Source organism: Myxocyprinus asiaticus, chromosome 24 (assembly GCF_019703515.2).
Source record: "Myxocyprinus asiaticus isolate MX2 ecotype Aquarium Trade chromosome 24, UBuf_Myxa_2, whole genome shotgun sequence".
Lineage (NCBI taxonomy): Eukaryota > Metazoa > Chordata > Actinopteri > Cypriniformes > Catostomidae > Myxocyprinus > Myxocyprinus asiaticus.
The window spans coordinates 7,127,059-7,145,637 of NC_059367.1; the positions used below are offsets into that span (position 1 = coordinate 7,127,059).

The 18,579-nt window shown below is 36.4% G+C and overlaps 1 protein-coding gene across 2 annotated transcripts in view; it reads right to left on the reverse strand.

Annotated features, from left to right (window-relative positions):
• The window catches only part of LOC127415027 (sodium- and chloride-dependent creatine transporter 1-like), a 62,696-nt gene extending 49,150 nt beyond the window's left edge, over positions 1–13,546 (reverse strand). For both annotated transcript variants that reach the window (XM_051653492.1, XM_051653491.1), the window contains exon 1: positions 12,477–13,546. In XM_051653492.1, coding sequence (XP_051509452.1) covers positions 12,477–12,780 — 304 coding nt within the window. In that variant the 5' untranslated portion in view covers positions 12,781–13,546. The remainder of the gene's footprint in view (positions 1–12,476) is intronic.
• Between the last annotated feature and the right edge of the window lie 5,033 nt (positions 13,547–18,579).

Here is an 18,579-nt window from a genome sequence, read left to right on the forward strand (position 1 = left end):
CAGTTAGCGAAATTTGTGTGTGAAGACCAGCTGAGCAGTTCACATCATCCTTTAATACAATCGTATCCAAAAAGCACGTCTAAAATCTGATTGGATTCTCGAGTGATGAACGCAGGCTATAAATATAGATTCCTACACCTCCCCCTACACAACAGATGGATATGGTCTCATTGTCAACACATATTACATTCGGCTTAGAAGCCAATGACATTTGTTTTCATGTATTACCAGGTGAAAATGAACATGTCTGCAGTGTCATTGTGTGGCACTGGAATTATCGACTAACCATGAGCAAATGCATTCAATGGAAGCAATACACACTCTTAGCATCGCCTTACTAAGTTGCCATTCCTTAATTTTGACATATTTAGTCTTTGCTGTCTTTATGTTGTAGTGCTGCAAGGTTATTAGCATTACGAAGACAAAAATAGCAAAAAAAAAAAAACAACTGGGAGGTTGCAAAAGTACAAAAACTAAACTGACACTATAAATGTGCACTACAATAGGGGGACAAAACTCAATTAAAATAAAACAGGAGTTTGCAAAAGAATGAAAAATACTCTCTAGCCTAACTTCAGACTATCGGTGCATTCTGTCACAACAAACAAAACCCACCCCATTAAAGAAGTGTCTATCTGACTGACATGCAGAACAACCAATCTCAGTTCGCTTATTGCATTTTCTGATAAAGAGTCGTGTTGTCACCTGCCCCTTGGTGCTGTGTTATAAGTAGGGATATCATAAAATATCGATATATCGATTATTGATCGGTATATTTTATCAATATATTTTTGAGGCATTAATATATTAAAATTAGCTAACATTTAATTTAAAAGCCTAATTTGCATGCTTTCCAATTCACTCATTTGGCCTTCTGTTTGATAATGTGGTGTAAAAGAATTGGGAGACCACAAGAGGGTGATTTAACATTTACTGAAGCCGGTCGCGGGTAGGAAAAGCACCGGTATCACACACGAGCTGATGCGGCGCCGCAGAAGCCAGTCCAAAGTTACGAAGGTTTTTGTACTTCAAGAATGAACACTGTGATGTTGATGAGTTTGCAGGTTAGTGTATTGAACTGTTGTAACTGCGCAAACTGAACGATTAGAAATGGCGACGTTTATTATGCAATTTCTCTGTATGTAGCCTTGAATAGGTCTTTCATTCAAGCTATCAAACCACAAACGACATACTTGTAACTGAAAATACATTGTGTAGGCCATATGAAAGATACATATAAACAATATGTCATACACTGATGGCTAGAGTAAATAATCTTTGTCCTTTAATAATGATTTGTGTCGAATTTAATTGAAAACTATGCGAGTAGGCACTCCGTGGCACTGCAGAATTTTGACGCTGAGTGTTGCCGGTGTTTGCGTTCCTTTGTAGAAACGAATCGTTCCGAGTTTTAGAACGAGCCATGTTGTCCATGTGTCTGGTACGCCACCCCCTTTAATTTACCATGCTTCTCGCACCTTACCAAAGTTGTGTTAATAAATGTTTGAAAAGACAAAGACTGTAGTGCAACAAGCATCCCTTTTTATATCTGAATAAATCCTGATATATATCAATAATCATCAAGAAAATCTTTCGATTATTGATGCGTGAAAATGGCATCGATCCCAAGCCTAGATACAAGGGATAAAAACTACAAATAACACTGAGGCCATGTCCACATTTTTGTCGGAAGACGCATTGGTTTTGATATGTTTATGCCTTTCATTCACACTGCAATGGTGTTTCAATGAGACTTTCGAAAATGCTTTCCAATACAGCACACCACGAAAACACATCAGTGTGGATGTAGCTTTGAAACAGAATAAAAAAGAAACTAAGGCCACATCCACCCTAATCCATTTTCGTTTTCAGTTTCCTAACATCATCATTTTCCAAAGTATTCAATAATGGAGAACACTGTTAGAACACTCTTTTTCCAGTGTAGACGAGAGGCGTAAACGTAGCAAAATGATTGTTTTTCGAACAAAAACGCATTAGTGTGGAAATGGCCTAAAACTAGTCATCTTCCATAGATAAAAACGAAATAAAACTATTAATGAACAATTAAACTAATCTACACTAAACTGAATTGAAAATCAAAATACAAAGCAAAATACAAATAAAAACTAATAAAAATGTCAAAATTATAATAACCCTGCAGTGTGTACACATATTTTGTACTTCCTTGTTTTTTATTAATTCAGGATGGTATTTTGAAGGCTATATAGCACCATTGTACTCTTTGCTCTGCTTTTAATGCACATGTGTTTATAGTAGGCTAGTGCTTTTACTGTGCACTATACATTTGAACACCTGTTCCTGTTTTGTACCTCAATTGCCTCTTGGGGATCAAGCATCTCTATCATTAATTTCAGAACAAATATGCAAACCCTAGTCCATGCATCCATGTCAGATCTCTGAAAATGTGCTTTGTAATAAGATTAGTCAACGTCATGTTATTTATACATTTTCTCACAATACTCTGCCAGTCATGTGGATTAGGAGATTATTTACTTTGTCATAGATACAAGCCTAAACTGATTGCACTTGTTCTATCAAGTGATAATTGTAAAAAACATGTAAGACACTGCTAATTCTTGAAAAACAAGAGGAAGTTCCTTCATACATTTATGTTTTGCATTTATCAATAAACACAGGTCAAAGACTACGAAACAGTGAGAACAAAAACAGTAAGAAAAACATGAATGAATTCAGAACATTGGATAATAGTAACACTGATATTCATATACTGTATACTGATACTGTCAGTATTATATATAGAAAACATCCAAAATGCGAGTGGTGCTTGCCCGTGCAAAAGTCTCTGCTGCAATGCCAGGGTGTTGTGGGTGGTTGCCGGAGTGTAGCTTTGTGGTTGTTATGGTGTTCTAAGTGATTTTAGCATATTGATTTGTGGTTGCTAGAGCGTTGCTAGGTGGTTGCTTACTGGCCCAAAAGTCACACAATGCCTGCACCATTATCTTACAAAATTATTCAAATTTCTGAGGAACAACTGAATTGTTTAATTCTCAGCTTAATGAGATATAAGGTGAAGATAAATTCATTGAGAGTCTTAAAGCTGGGTTCGGCTGTACGCTGCCTAAACCCTAAAGCACCCATGGTTGGGCCCCAGTCAGAAAAAGAGGATTAAAAGATTAACAGGCGCTCTTCTTAATCGCCCATCCACGTGGCGCGGGGAACTGATGTCAGTCAAGGCAAGACGCCAACATTAGCCCTGCTGTGCTGGCATCACAGGCCTTCACATGCCTTACCATTCACAAACAGCAACACTGACAGCAATAGTGTTAAGTTACTGCAGTACAACCTAAATATCAACATGATTGGTGTACTAACAAATCTGCAATCAGGCAGTCACAGCAGTGTGACATGCTATTCTCCATCTTAATGAAATAAAAGAGCATTTTTTCTAATTCTTTTCAAATTTTGCATGCATCTTTATGACTTCATATTATTATATAAGTAATCCATATGACTCTAGTGGTTAAATAAGTCTTCAGAAGCAGTATAATATGAGTGGGTGAGAAACAGATCAATATTTAAGCCCTTTTTTAATAAATCTCCACTTTCACTTTCACATTCTGACATTCCTCACCCAAAGTCATTGCATCGCTTCAGAAGACATATATTAAACCAGTAGAGTCATATGGATTACTTTTATGCTGCCTTTATTTGCTTTTTGGACCTTCAAAGTACTGGCCAGCATTCACTTGCATTACAGAGCTGAGATATTGTTCTAAAAATCTTTCTAAAAATTCTCATACACATCTGGGATTGCATGAGGGTGAGTAAATGATGAGAGAAATGTCATTTTTGGGTGAACTATCCCTTTAAGTGACTACACTGAATATTTGAAATATTTGAACTTTCAAAACACATTTGTCACATTTAACTGACAAAAATCAATCTAAGTTACAAAAAATAAAAAATAAATTTGTTTTATTATTATTGTGAAAAACGTAAAAGAAATGTCACCAGTCACAGCATCCATATTATACACTTTAACTTATACATTCATATTAATTAAAGCCTAAGATCTAGATGTTGAAAATAAAGTTCATTTCTATGTCAGCCACCCAATATGAAGATTTGCAATCTGATTTGGTTTCAAGGCCTAATAATGATAAATGTTTGACCATTATTATGTTTATGTGTCTTATGAATGTTAGATGGCAAATAAAAATAATCATAAATTCTTACAAACTGAGAAATTTGTATCAACGCTCAGTCAATTGACTTTATACAGTATAAGTATCCATCAATGAGAGAAAACAGTCATGCATTATATTTAAAAGGAGTCAATACAAAAAATATCAAATGTTCACCCATTATAGTGTCACATTTCTCAAAGGGATAGTTCACCTAAAAATGAAAAATCTGTCATCATTTACTCTCATGTTTTTTCACCATTTTTTTGGGGGGGTGTATTTTCTCAGTCAACTTTTTTATACCATGATGAAACAAAAACCTTTGTCCAATTGCTAAAGCCCAATAAAAATAATACCAGATGGGGTTATATTAAGAAATGTTGCAGCACTAATACTTTAGTACAGTGAGATGTTGTGGATATGCTTCCATGCACAGCTGTGATACAGTACTGCATACTCAATAGCCAAGGACAGGTAGAGGGCTTGCTGCAGAGGCCATAAATCTAATAACTATGTGGCCACCATTCTGTTCAGCTTGGCCTCTCTCAACACTGATGTACTGCTACATAATACTGCAAAACAGGTAGTAACCTGGCAACAGAAACAGTTACTGTTTCTCAAAGGTAGATACTGTATATGTCTGACTAAAGTAACAGGGTCTATCAAAGCGGCTCATTAGAATCGTAACCTCAGATAGCACAAAGAGAGGAGTGAGTTGACAGTGAAGCTTAATAAAGAAACAGATAAGACAGCTAATGTGACCTATCACCTTCTACCATAAACCCTAATAAAGATTAGGGCTGCTTCAACAAGAGTAATGCTTTCCCATGCAAAACTCGCCATCACAATGCTAGTGTTGTGGGGGGTTGCCAGGGCCTTGTGGTTGCTAGGTGGTTACTGTGGTTAAGTGTAACGGAATTTAGCACCCATTTTTATTGTCTGCCAAGAAAAAATCAGACGCATGATTTGAGGTTTTATTCCTGTCCGTACGGACAACAAACGGTTATGTGTTTTATACTAAGGGTTAGGGGTTTGTTTAAATCCCTAACCCTAAGTATGAGCAATAGTAATACTGCTTGCTATAGCAAGCACTACAGATTAACACAACAGGTGGTCATTTCACTTCAGTTGGTTTTTATTGTTTTAACAGAATCTGAATTCTGAAGTTTCCATTTCTTAGCATTAGTTAACAACATTAGTTACCATGAACTAACAATGAACAATACTTTTACAGCATTTTTTAATCTTGGTTAATGTTAATTTCAACATATACTAACACATTTTTAAAAATAAACATATGTTAACATAGATAATGCACTGTGAACTAACATCAACTAACAATGAACAATTGGATTTTTATTAAGTAGCATTAACAAAGATTTATAAATGCTGTAAAAAATATATCGTTCATTGTTAGTTTTTGATACCTAATGCATTCACTAATGTTAACGAATGGAACCTTATTGACTCTTTTCACAGACCTGTTATGATGCGTTTATGCCTTCTTTAACAACATAAATGTAGCAAACATTTTTATATTTCCAGTTTTAAAAATATTGAATGTAAATTTATAACATTGTACTTTGTATTATATTACCCTCAAATACGTTTAAAAAAATCAGTTACCATAGCTGCGATGAGGCTTCTGACAAAGCTGCTGAGGGAGCTGTGAAAGCGTAATTGTTGATTTTTTGCTTTTGCTGCTGGAGCAAACAGGTAATCAAAAATTTAATTTCCTGTGGTCCCCCATTCACCACCATTCAAGTTTACCCTGCTATGCGTCTACTTCCGCTCACCAACACGGATATGTGAAAAGGGACCATTGTGAAGTGTTACCGAATTCTCTATAGGGAATTTTGGAAATTAGCGAACCTATGTGTGGAGAAACCTCTCGTGAGATATATGGAAAAACAATTAGATCACAAATGATTTGGCAATAATAGACTAGTAAGTTTGTTTCAAAATGGCAAAGTCTATGAATACAAACATCTTTAGAAAAAAATGTCCCTGAGGCTTTAGCAATTACTGAGAAATATTAAAGGTAAAGTGTGTAATTTTTTCGATGTTAAAATTCTTTCTCCTATCCCACCTTAATATGCAGTGGCAACAACTGTATAAGCAGTCCATTTGTATTTCGAGTTCTTGAGAGTATAAACTGTGGCGCTATCAAATAACTCTTCTGTTTGTTTGAGAGTAGAGCAACAGTCTGGTTCCGGAAGTAAAAATCCCATTAATTCCCTAGAGGAATAGATTATGAACAATAATTTAGTGTATAAACCTTTAAAGACAGATCTACCGTGAGTTTGTTAATTGATGGTATACTGAATGCTTCTGCTGATGCCTGCAGTCTGTGTTATTTCTACTTCATTTTCTTTTTTAATTGTGTTTCATAGTAGAATTCTAGGTGAAAAACTGCCCTACCCATGATCCTAAGGGGAAAATCCACCAATCAGAGAATCACAGCCAACAAACCACAGAAAAAGAGCTCTGTAGTATCCGTCCACTCCCATGACACACTGCTAATGATGCAACCAAGTCAGTTTCCCTACACTCTCAAACTACTTCTATATTTGAATATATCTGAATATATTGCAATTGAAAAATAAATAGTTTCTATACTTACAATCAACAACTTTAAATCAAAGGTTTTGTATTTTTCTAATGTTTTTAATTCAAATGCAGCATTCGCAATGCTTCATGGGATTGTAGTATATTTCCTAATGAACGATGGTAAGAATACATCATGTACCTTTATTTTGTGCTTCAAATCAAATTTGTAATCTTGTGATTAATCTTGGAGCTGACTGGTTTGTTTCACACTTCACCTTTAAGAAAGAAACTGAATAAATCCTTAAACATAGATTTAAAAAAATGATATGGGTTTGAAATTGAATGAATTTTTCTGCAGCTAAATTTGTCTTCGGAGTCTGAGGAACTAAAAAAAGTTGGGTGACCGCAAACATGAGCTTCTAAAAGTAAATATCACAAGTCTCAACCTGTGAACAGTGCGCCAAAAGTCAAGAATGTGCAAAATGATCCGTATTTACTCTTCTCCTGCCAGTAAGAACCTTTTGGGGCGTTCTAAAAACCAAGATTTGATTTGGCAAAACAATTCAGGAGCCTATCAGTATTACACACAAAGACGACACACTGAATTTGGCAACCTGCACTAGGAGACGAAACTTTGTTACCTAAGAGCTCCTTGTTGGAGGTAAAGCAAGTATTTGACCACGGAGAGCTCAAAGAGTCAGCCAGTTCTCACTAGATGCTCATGACATCTCTTCTTTCTCGAGCTGGCATGTACCATTTGAATCAAGTATTGTTTTCGGAAGAATTAATGGTCCTGAAGACCTGTTCCCATCGGTTGGTTTCCATGACCTTTCCCCTCTTCCACAGGTGGGTGAGTCTTTGGAGCCAAAATACACTGACATCTTCTTTGTCTAAATAACCAGAAGGAACGAAATCAAGTTATCCGTCAAGAGAGAATGGAATTGTAACCCAAGCGCTAACACAACACTGACCAACTCTTGACATTTCGGTCACAACAGGGATCCAGGGCAGTGCCAAAGATAAACACTGAGTTTAGATGAGGTACCAAGATCACTGTCACAGTTTACACATTCACTGTAAGGTTATATACCATGAGGAGATGTCAGTTTTGGAGCCTATCTATGTCCTAACACATAATTGAACGAGACAGGAAAAAAATGTTGGAATTTTCCCAAGAACAGTGGGAGACTATATTCAGAATATATATTCTGTTTGACATTTGATACATTTCATTCAGTCTAAGATACAAAAAGAATGTTGTTATTATGTAAACTACTATAGAAAGTGAATTGTTACAACTATCCCATAGGTGTAATAGTTTGAAATATCCAGCCTGGTCTCATAGAATCACATTACAGTACTATACCTATTGCTAAATTATTTTCATGTGGCCTCTTTTACATATTGTGACAATTTCCTGGTGAAATGAACACTGGAGAAGCTAAAACAACAATTACTTGTAATCCCTTTCATCCAAAAAACTGAAGATTATCAGTTCATAAACACTTACTTTTGGCAGTGTTCCTCAGACATTGCAATCTTATGACATCTAAACACTTTTACTATAGCGTATGACTTGTAAGGCGATACATTTTAATGTTTGCATTACTTAATCAACTACATTAATAATCTTGTTCAAGAGTGATCAAATTGTGCAGTAGCTTAACTGATAGAGTTTAGCACTTGCGGTGTAAAGGACGGGGGTACAAATTTTTTACTATAAATTCTCCTCCCTGCCCAATAGGTGGTAATAAGCACAAAGTGTGTGAATCGCCAAAAACAAAAGAAGAAGAATGTGAAAGTGAAATTGGAGATTTATAGTAAAAAAGGACTTAAATATTGATCTGTTTCTCACCCACACGCTTCAGAAGATACAGATTTAACCACTGGAGTCATATGGATTACTTTTATGCTGCCTTTACGTGCTTTTTGGACCTCCAAAGTTCTGTCCACCATTTGCTTGCATTGTATGGACCTAAAGAGCTGAAATATTCTTCTAAATATCTTTGTTTGTGTTCAGCGGATGAAAGAAAGTCATCCACATCTGGGATGTTGTGAGGGTGAGTAAATGATGTGAGAACTTTCATTTTGGGGTAAACTATCCCTTTAAAAACTCAACTGTTTGGGAAAAAATTGATCTTGCTTTGTACGCCACTTAGTGGACATTTCACCTCAGAACTGCCACGATACGTGTAAGGAGCCATGTAATTTTGTCTTTCAAAAATGTCGCCACAGTCAAGTAATTTTCATGAGATCAGGCTCCAAATATCTACATTTTATTTCTATTTTATGATTTTTGGCAGACACTTCTATCCAAAGCAGCTTTTCATGGTATACATTTTATTCGTATCTGTGTTCACTGGGAATCAAACACATGACCTTGGTGTTGCAATCACCAGTTGAGCTACAGGAACTACTGGACATTAGAGCTGTTGTCTAATGCATAAAACGTGAGATTGTCAGGATAATCATGCTTCACTCCATGTTTCCTATAATGTACTTATTATATGAAACATTCAGACATAAAGACAAAAAATTCATTAACATACTGCCGTACTGCTATCGTATGACCATTCATTCAGCAAATTCTGGATTTCTGAGGACGTGGGGTGTCAGCTTCGTCATTCAGGCAAACACAATTGATCTCTTTCTAATGGGGCCTTAAAGTGTCAGGCAGACTTAAGCTTCTCATTCTAAAGGCATCAGAAGATGACTCATAGAGGACAAGAGCGAGAATCAATGCTGAATCAGTGGAGTTGATGATGAATGGTGCACAGTGCCTACTAATGCTACCCTTATTCGTCATCACACAAGGCTGCGTATAAAACCTAGCGAGCTGCCTACCTAGACAGCATTTTTGGGGCTCATAGAAATGTGAAACAATGCTGGTTAAATGGCTGTGATTTTTTTGTATTTTTTAAACTTTATGTTTTTTGGCAGACGCTGTCCCCAAAGAGACATTTCATCAGTTATTGTAGCTCTACCAAGCTATTCTAAAATGTAGGGACTATTTGATAAAAGGTGGGAGCGTTTGTATGCCCTTGTAGATATATGTGTGCACTTCAGAGGTGTCTTGCCCATTCAGACTGAGGGGGCATGTGCCCCCTTAGATTTTTGAGCCAAGAGGATTTTAAATGGATTATTTGAACTTCCAAAAACGTATTTGTACCTTCAATAATACAATTAAATGATTATTGCATATAAAAAGGAATGTCTGTGGCAGAAATCTTTATTCACATGTCTAAATTCTGTCAGTCCAAGTCCAATCGAGTCATGTGTTTCACTACATGCGGCGTCCCATGGCTGCAGAGATCATGCTCACAGGGAAGGTCGAGCACCAAGAAAAAGTGCTGTGTTGTTGTAATAAAAAAAAATTAATTACATCAGCTTCAGTGCAGTTAACGTTTGCCAAATATGTCTGATCTCTTTGGAACGGTTAATCAAGATTTCGAATATAATATAAATTATATTTATGTTTTTGTTTGATTGGTTGCTGTTCATTTACTTTGGTGCTGAAATGCATTTGACATATTTTCTCTGTGTCTTCTCTCTTCATGTTTTAAGAAAGCAGCGGCTTATTATCTTATTTCAGTGCGAATCCTCACCTTCACAGTCATCTTAAAACTTTAAGTATAGAAAGACAGTTTTACATGGTTCCTCAGTAGCCGAGGGTTCCGTATTTTCAGTGGGAGAAAGGTTCCAAATTCATGTTTTCACACTCTTTTGAGTTGAAGCAGTTGTGTGCATTGTTGTGTTGCACCACCTATCGAGGGCCTTTATGGAAAATGCCTGGTGGCAAAAAGTGGTGGCAAGATCGCAAAAAAGTAATGTAAAACCACCTGAAGGGGGGTGGGTGGGGGTTATGGGGGTTGCAGTAAATAATAAATAGATGCATGACGCCCCTGGTGTACTTTTCACTCATAAGTCACATACACATTTGACAACCATCAACCCAATTTAATTTCTAATATAATGCCCATACAAAACATATCATGATTAACATTTTTACATTGCATTATAATTTTAAATAAACAGCTCTATGTTGGGCCAATTTACACAAAATTAAATAATTCAATAAATATTTAAATAAATCATGAAATACATAATAAAAAGTGTTAAAACTATACAACCATTAAATCAATCATTAAATCGCTAAATAAATCAATAAATGCCCCTTGTATTTCATTTCACTAGTTTGCGTACATTGTAATTATAGCATTATCTTTAGGCTTATTTTTCACTGATGCATGAGCATCGTGTCTTTTCATTTTCAGAGTGACCGATATCGGCATGTCACTCAGCGACCTTTCAAAGTAGGAAGTCCTCTTCCATTTTAACATAGAATCAACATCATTTTCCAGTCATACTTACTGCTTAATGCTGGTTCACACACCTAAGCCAATGTAACTGTCATTTTACAGATTTCACAAGAAATCTCTTATTGTACCAAGCTGATGCTGAAATGAAAATGGACACAAACTAGTGCTAAAGTTAAATATTAGTGAAATTCATTGATTGATTGATTTAACAGTGTTTGTAGATGGTACTGAGGTAGCCTAACTTAACACTATTGCTCTAAGATTTGTCATTAAAGGCAGTTTGGTATCTGGTGACCTCTCTAATGGTTACACGTGAATGTGTGACCTCTAAGTCTGCTTTCATGCAATGCATTTAAGACGCAAACAAGAAACAAGATTTAAACGCACTGTATATGGCAAGTATTATTCCTTTAACCGCCTTACATTATATTTATGGCTGTATGCGATGCACTGGCACGTAGCAGGACAGCGCACAACGGGGTGCGCACTGCCGTTGCGCACTCAGTTTTCTAAAGGGAAAACCCCCAATTTCGGATCACCTGACAAGCGCTCTTACAAACCTGCTGTTCAGCACGTACATTGAGGAACCGAACAGCATGCAATGGAAGCTGGAGTCATGTTACAGTTGACACATATACAGTAAATGCACTATTATTATAACAGGATTAACAAAAACGGATATAATCCTTAACAGACCAATAGCCAAATTAATATTCAATGGTTAGTAATTTCATTCAAATTTGATTCATATACAAAACAGTGGCACACTTTCAATTTCATTGCATTGCATAACAAAGCATAAAACCAACGTGCATCAGCAAACAAATGATGCAAGGCATTTTCTCAGAACTAATTTTACTTTTCTGTGCCATTTCGCAATTCTTTTATACTAACTGGTCACAAGGTCATCAAGTTAGTTCCCTTCAAGTTCACAAGTTCATGTGTCCTTGCAGAGTACCCACTGGTGTAGTTTATCACATTAACTAATGTATCTGGAAATACTTTTTTTGTCTGCATTTTAACAGTACATCTATTGTTTTTATTTTTTTTTATTTTATTCATTTATTTTTTTTTTATTATTTATTTAAATCCTAACAAATCTACTTTTTTGTGAAATATTTTGCTTGAAAAGTGCGCTTGAGCTATGTTTCTTTCAAATAAATTCCACTGTGATATTGTGCTATGCAAATGCAATGGCTTTCATGCATTTTTAAGTGTTGCTTAAGTGGCCAGTATTACATGATTTATTGGTGAAAGTAACTATAAAGTGTTGCCTACGATTTCTGAGATGGACATGCCCAGTAAGTCAATGCGGCAAGTGAATGAAAGAATGAATGAATGAATCAACGGGCAGAGTCAGGAGGTGTCTTCCGCCGTAAAGTGACGTCAGAGGGGGTGGGAATGTCTGAATATGTTCTAGAGAAATATGTACATGTCTCACCTCCACCATTTTTGTAGCACAGGTACGGGAAGCGCCAGACGTTCCCCAGCCCCACGGCAAAGCCCACGCAGGACATAATGAAGTCCATCTGCCTGGTCCAAGTCTCTCGCTCGGGGTAACCCGCTCTCACCGCCGTTGTTATGGCTCCAGGGGCCGCTGGTATGGGGCCCCCGTTGGCCCCTCCGATGAGGGTCCCATTGACGCCTTGATGCGAGTTTCCATGGGGAATGAGGTGTCCCTTCTTCTCCTCCACCAGGACCACGTTCAGGGCGCAGCAGTTTGCGTCCAGAGAGGTTTTCTCCATCTCACTTGTAAACAAAGAGACCCTCAACCTTCAACCACACGAAACAAGGGCTTAAATCGGCAGTCAAAATAAATATTTAGTTTTGGCTCAAGTCTGTTTCTCTTATCAAGATGTCCCTTTCTGTTCTTCCTCAGACGATCCTGTTAAAATCAGCACAAGGTCTGGTCCTTTTATTTATTTATTTGTATTTACAAAAACAATCAGCAGTTTTATTCTTTAAGAATGTATTTCTCCTTTTCTCCTCAGCGTCAGACCGTTATAGAAACGGGTGACACAGGTATATATCTCGACGAATTAGCAACGATTTTTGGCGTTTTTTGTTTTTTTTAATCAAAATTCGCGTTTGTAAAATAAATAATAGATCGTAAAAGAAAAAGACACCGTTTTTAAACAGCACCTTCAAAAACAATCCACGAAACACTTAAAGGTGAGTCTGAAGAATCGCATGGGCACGTATATCTCTCAAAGAGAAGGCGACTGCGGAGACGGCGTAACCAAAGCGGCCCTTTGAGCACGCACTGACCGGATGAATGTAATGGAATTACATTCGTGAATTTATCGCATAAATCTCTTCAGACCATCGTCTTATTCGGTATTAAACACTCAGAATGTATAAACGAGACTCAGTTCAGTGTCTATGTGAGGTGCGGCGGCTTCTGCTGCTTTGTTCCTCAGTGCGCGCGGACGGACTGTCTATGAGGCGTACGCGCGAGCCACTCGCTGATTTAACGGGCTCGGTAACGTCAGAGCTCATCCCTCCCTCCCTCCTCTGTCCCGCTTATGGAAAACAGAGAATGGAACGGTCACGCACTGCCCCCGCCGCTGCATACTACACACTGTATACTGCATACAGCACAGCAAGTGCGGCTCAGTCGGTGCCCAATGATTTCAAATATGATGCCCCTCCCCCATTTTGCATAAAGAAAATGAAGCCTATTTTAGGACCATTTTAGGACTGTTTTGCACTGTAAAAACTGGTTTGTGAGGTAACGGTAAAAAATGTGCTTCATATGATTACATCTAAATTAACTGGGTTTATTAAGTTCAAAAATGATATGACCGGATGATCTAACCTAATTTGTCAGATAAATTTAAAGTAATTTTAGGGGCTAAATAAAGTAGAAATATATCATTGAAGCAACAATGGCAGGTTACCACTTTTTTTATTATTATTATTTATTTATTTTCAGTATGCATTGTGACATTATTTTCATGACAATGCAATGCAGTAATTTATTTTGTGATTTCTGAGAGTCCCCCATATCCTGTAGACCTACATATATTTGCAAAAATAAAATAAATGTAAATAAATATGTAAAAATAAAAAAATAAAAATATGCATACAAATAACTAGTTAAATCAATAATTATTATAATAAAAGTCCTATAGACAATTAATGATTTTTTTTTTTTTTTAAATGACGGTGTAATAGAGTAAATTGATCTAAATTGAAGGCAGTACAACAAACACAAATATGAGGTATGCTTGTAAATATAATAAATTCGAATTATGTTAATGAATGGGGTGCTTAGTTGTCATGAAAAATAAAATTCGGCATGAAATGATATTTTAGACACAGACATTTTCTTGACAGGCTTTGCATACACATATAACCATGTGCATATATTTGAGAAAATAAATAAATAAACATTTAATAATTCATTATAACTAGGCTATTTAGTTTAATTAAAAATGTAAACATATAAAATATACCCAAATAAAATAAAATACACTAATTAAATTCATATTTCAAGTTTTCACTTGTATTGTGCTACTTACATCAACTCCTCCAGCACTTTTGTTTTTTGCAAATGAAGAAACTTTATTCTGTATGTGCTACACATGAGGTCTTTTAGTCATACACATGCATATGCCATTTGTTTTCATTATCAAGTACATAACCTTCCTCTGACCAAAGGAAATCCTGTTGTCCTATCTGGAAAATCACACATTTCCATAATCTCTATATGAGGAGACACAGAAAAACATGTATTTTACAGTGCCTTCCAAGTAAATACATATACAGTATATACACATACAGGCCTACAAACACACATACATGTACAGCCATAGGCATATATACAGTATACATACAGTACTTAAACAATGTTACTCCTTTTTGGCCAAAATAAAACTGTGGCAAACCCAGACACCACTGTCATAAAAAATAACAATATTAAAAATAGACTAAAAACATTCTGAAAGCTTCTTACGCTTACACTGCCTAAAGGACATCCCATTTTAATCTACTATGACTTAACAGTTGTAACATTTACCATAGTGACTATGGTATTTTGGTGGTTACCATAGTACATTTTTGCAAGGGAAAATTCCACTCACTTGTCATCACCAAATTCAGCAGCAAGAAGTTGTTTGTCCAAAGGCTGTACGGGGTACAAACAGTTTGTCCTTGTGAAACCACCTAAGGTCTCCTTCAGGTCAGGTTTGTGCCAATAACACCCCTTAAAGTTTCACAAACCCCATTTTTTTCCCCACAAAATGGAAAGATTCCAATTATTGCAACACATATTCTTAGAGAACCACACTTGTACTACATCAAAATAGTATTCATAGTTTGAGTGAATCTCGGTCATAAGGAATCATGATATGTGTCCTAACATATGTTTGCATTTTATTCTTGTAAATGCGCCAACATTCTTGCAAAGTCATTCATATTGATTTCAGAGCAAATGGGTAACAGGGGAACATGCAACCTGTTTTTATTCATGAGTTAATAGCGCAAATGTTTCATGTTGATGTTCCTGACATCTGTGTTTATGTTACAGATTTAACCGTATTAATCTACTTGATACATTGTCAAATTGGAATCATAACATCCCATGGCTAATAACTCAACCTAGTCTAATGTAGGTCAATTCCAGGAAGATGTTTACTATATGTGTTATTGTTGTACATAACCTTTATATGTCAGTTTCACATGATAACAACATTCTAGCAATGTTCCCATGTCGATTGTGAAAAGAAAACAGAACTGTAGAATTTGTATATTCCTTAAAAGTGAAGTGTGTAATTTTTGGGATGTTAAAAAATGACTCCTATTCCAGCTTAATATGCAGTGACAATTATAAGCAGAGGTGCAAAAACAATACACTCACTGAGGACTTTATTAGGAACACCTACATATCATACCTGTCAGCATCGGAGTGTGGAAAAACAGGGAGATTTTGGGGATGGTACGTAGTTTGTATGTGCGAGGAACAGCAGCCAGTGGAGTTTCTGGTGCCCTCCTAAGGAGTAGGTGCAGTACGCAGACTGCGTAATATGCATATAGGGAGCGACAGTACCGGTCAGCAATACCACATTGAATATGAATAATACTAAGAAATGTATTCAAATAGTCCCTTACCACATCCTTGATAGTTTTAGCTATAAATCCTTTTTTGAGTTATTAATAATAAAAAGTGTATACCCTTTCTTATGTGCTGAGAACTTTCCTGACCCATGACTTATTAAAAAATAAAAGTATTCTTATTTCTTTGATTATTTATCTTCTTTATCTTATTTATGAATATAGTACATCTGTGTTGGTTTATATGTATATATATTTTTTAAATTTTTTTTTTTTCCTTCAGCTGTACTTCTTGTCTTTATGACATTGTGATTGTATTCATACATTGTTGGATCTGTGTAATTTTGTACATCTTATTGAACATTTAACCTTCTTTTTTCAATAAAAATATCCACCGTTTTAGCACAATGTGTGGACTTTTCAGATGATCCCTTACCACACCCTTCACAATATTAGCAAGTTTCAGCACAGTGTGTGGGCTTTTCAGACGACCCCTTACTCAACATACACCGATCAGCCACAACATTAAAACCACCTGCCTAATATTGTGTAGGTCCCCCTCGTGCCGCCAAAACAGCACCAACCCGTATCTCAGAATAGCATTCTGAGATGCTATTCTTCTCACCATAATTGTACAGAGCGGTTATCTCATTTACCGTAGACTTTGTCAGTTGGAACCAGTCTGGCCATTCTCTGTTGACCTCTCTCATCAACAAGGCATTTCCGTCAACAGAACTGCCCCTCACTGGATGTTTTTTTTGTTTTTGGCACCATTCTGAGTAAATTCTAGAGACTGTTGTGTGTGAAAATCCCAGGGGATCAGCAGTTACAGAAATACTCAAAACAGCCCGTCTGGCACCAATAATCATCCATGCGTTTATCTAATCAGCCAATTGTGTGGCAGCAGTGCAATGCATAAAATCATTCAGATACGGGTCAGGAGCTTCAGTTATTATTCACATCAACCATCAGATTGGGGAAAAAATGGTGATTTGGACCATGAAGTGATTGTTGGTGCCAGATGGGCTGGTTTGAGTATTTCTATAACTGCTGATCTCCTAGACAAAGTCTACAGTAACTCAGATAACCACTCTGTACAATTGTAGTGAGCAAAATAGCTTTTCAGAATGCAAAACAAACCTAGAGGCGGATGGGCTACAACAGCAGAAGACCAAGCCGGGCACTTTATTATGACCATAGTGTTCCTAATAAAGAGCTTAGTGAGTGTAAATGCAATGTATGTAATACATAGGAGTGCCACACAAAGGGGGGTGCCAACAGGGCCGTTTCTAGGCGTAGTTGAGGGAGCTAATTGAAGGTCATCCCCCCATCCCCCGCCCCGGAAGGCAAAAGCATTCAAGGCTAACCTTGGCTCAACAGATGGCATGATTTTGGGGCGGGACTATCTGTATTTTTAACTAATGGAAGACATGGGTGCAGTTTGGGAAACCAGTATGAAAACAGTCATTATTTTTGCAACATATTTGGTGCAGCTAATGGCACAGAAATTAAACACTTAATTTTTTTTTATCTTATCTGGCAGTGTCAGCATCATGGTAAGCAACCAAAACTGTATTTAGGTTGTTACTACTCTGAACAAAACTGTATATCATACACATGAATAGGTATTTAAGAAATAGAGAAGTGAAATTATGTTTATAAATATAATTTACAGTTTGCTGTTGACTCACAGGTCAGTTGAAAGACAAGCCAAACTATACATGTTAAACTTAGACAGCATTAGTGATCCTAGAGGTCTCTGTTAAATTTAAAAATAACATCTTCCTGTCAAGTTACATCACTGTATGTCCAAATATGTTATACCATAGTGGTTGTTAATTTCTTATGCCTCATTATTTTAATGCATTACCAGAAAGACAGCATTCCATGTCATAGAGTGCCACACAATATCAAAGTCACATTCAGTATAGTTAAAATAAAAAAATAAAAAATCCCAGTATGAGAAAGCTTGGCTGGTCTTACAGCACTGCAGTAATAGCAACCTAAATCTCACTTATGACATTCAACTAATGCTCATGAGTTAACTTGACAAAATTTGTTGTTTTTAGATTTTATATTGAATTAGAGGTCCATCTGCAGTCAGGTAACAAGATACTTTCCGTTTGCTATCTGCTCTTGGCCGTAGGAACGTTTTTCTTTTCTGCGAAAGTTTTTCTTTTCTACGATGCAACGTGACTTAAGAGAAAAATGTCCACTATATTTAAAACAAAGCAGAAAAGAAATGTGTAAGGCTTTCTTGAATACTTGATTCTGATTGGTCATTTTTCATTCTGTGGTCAAATATTTTTTGCATAATGACCGCTAAACTGTTTAATTTATAATTTGCAATTATTTTCCTCATAGCTGTGCTAGTTTCATGACTTTAATATCGCTCTCATTTCTCATAAGTTCTTTCCAATCAATATTTCATGTCCATTTATTTATGTATTTGCTTTAGTAGCCTTGTAATAAGCAGGATAGTGTACAGT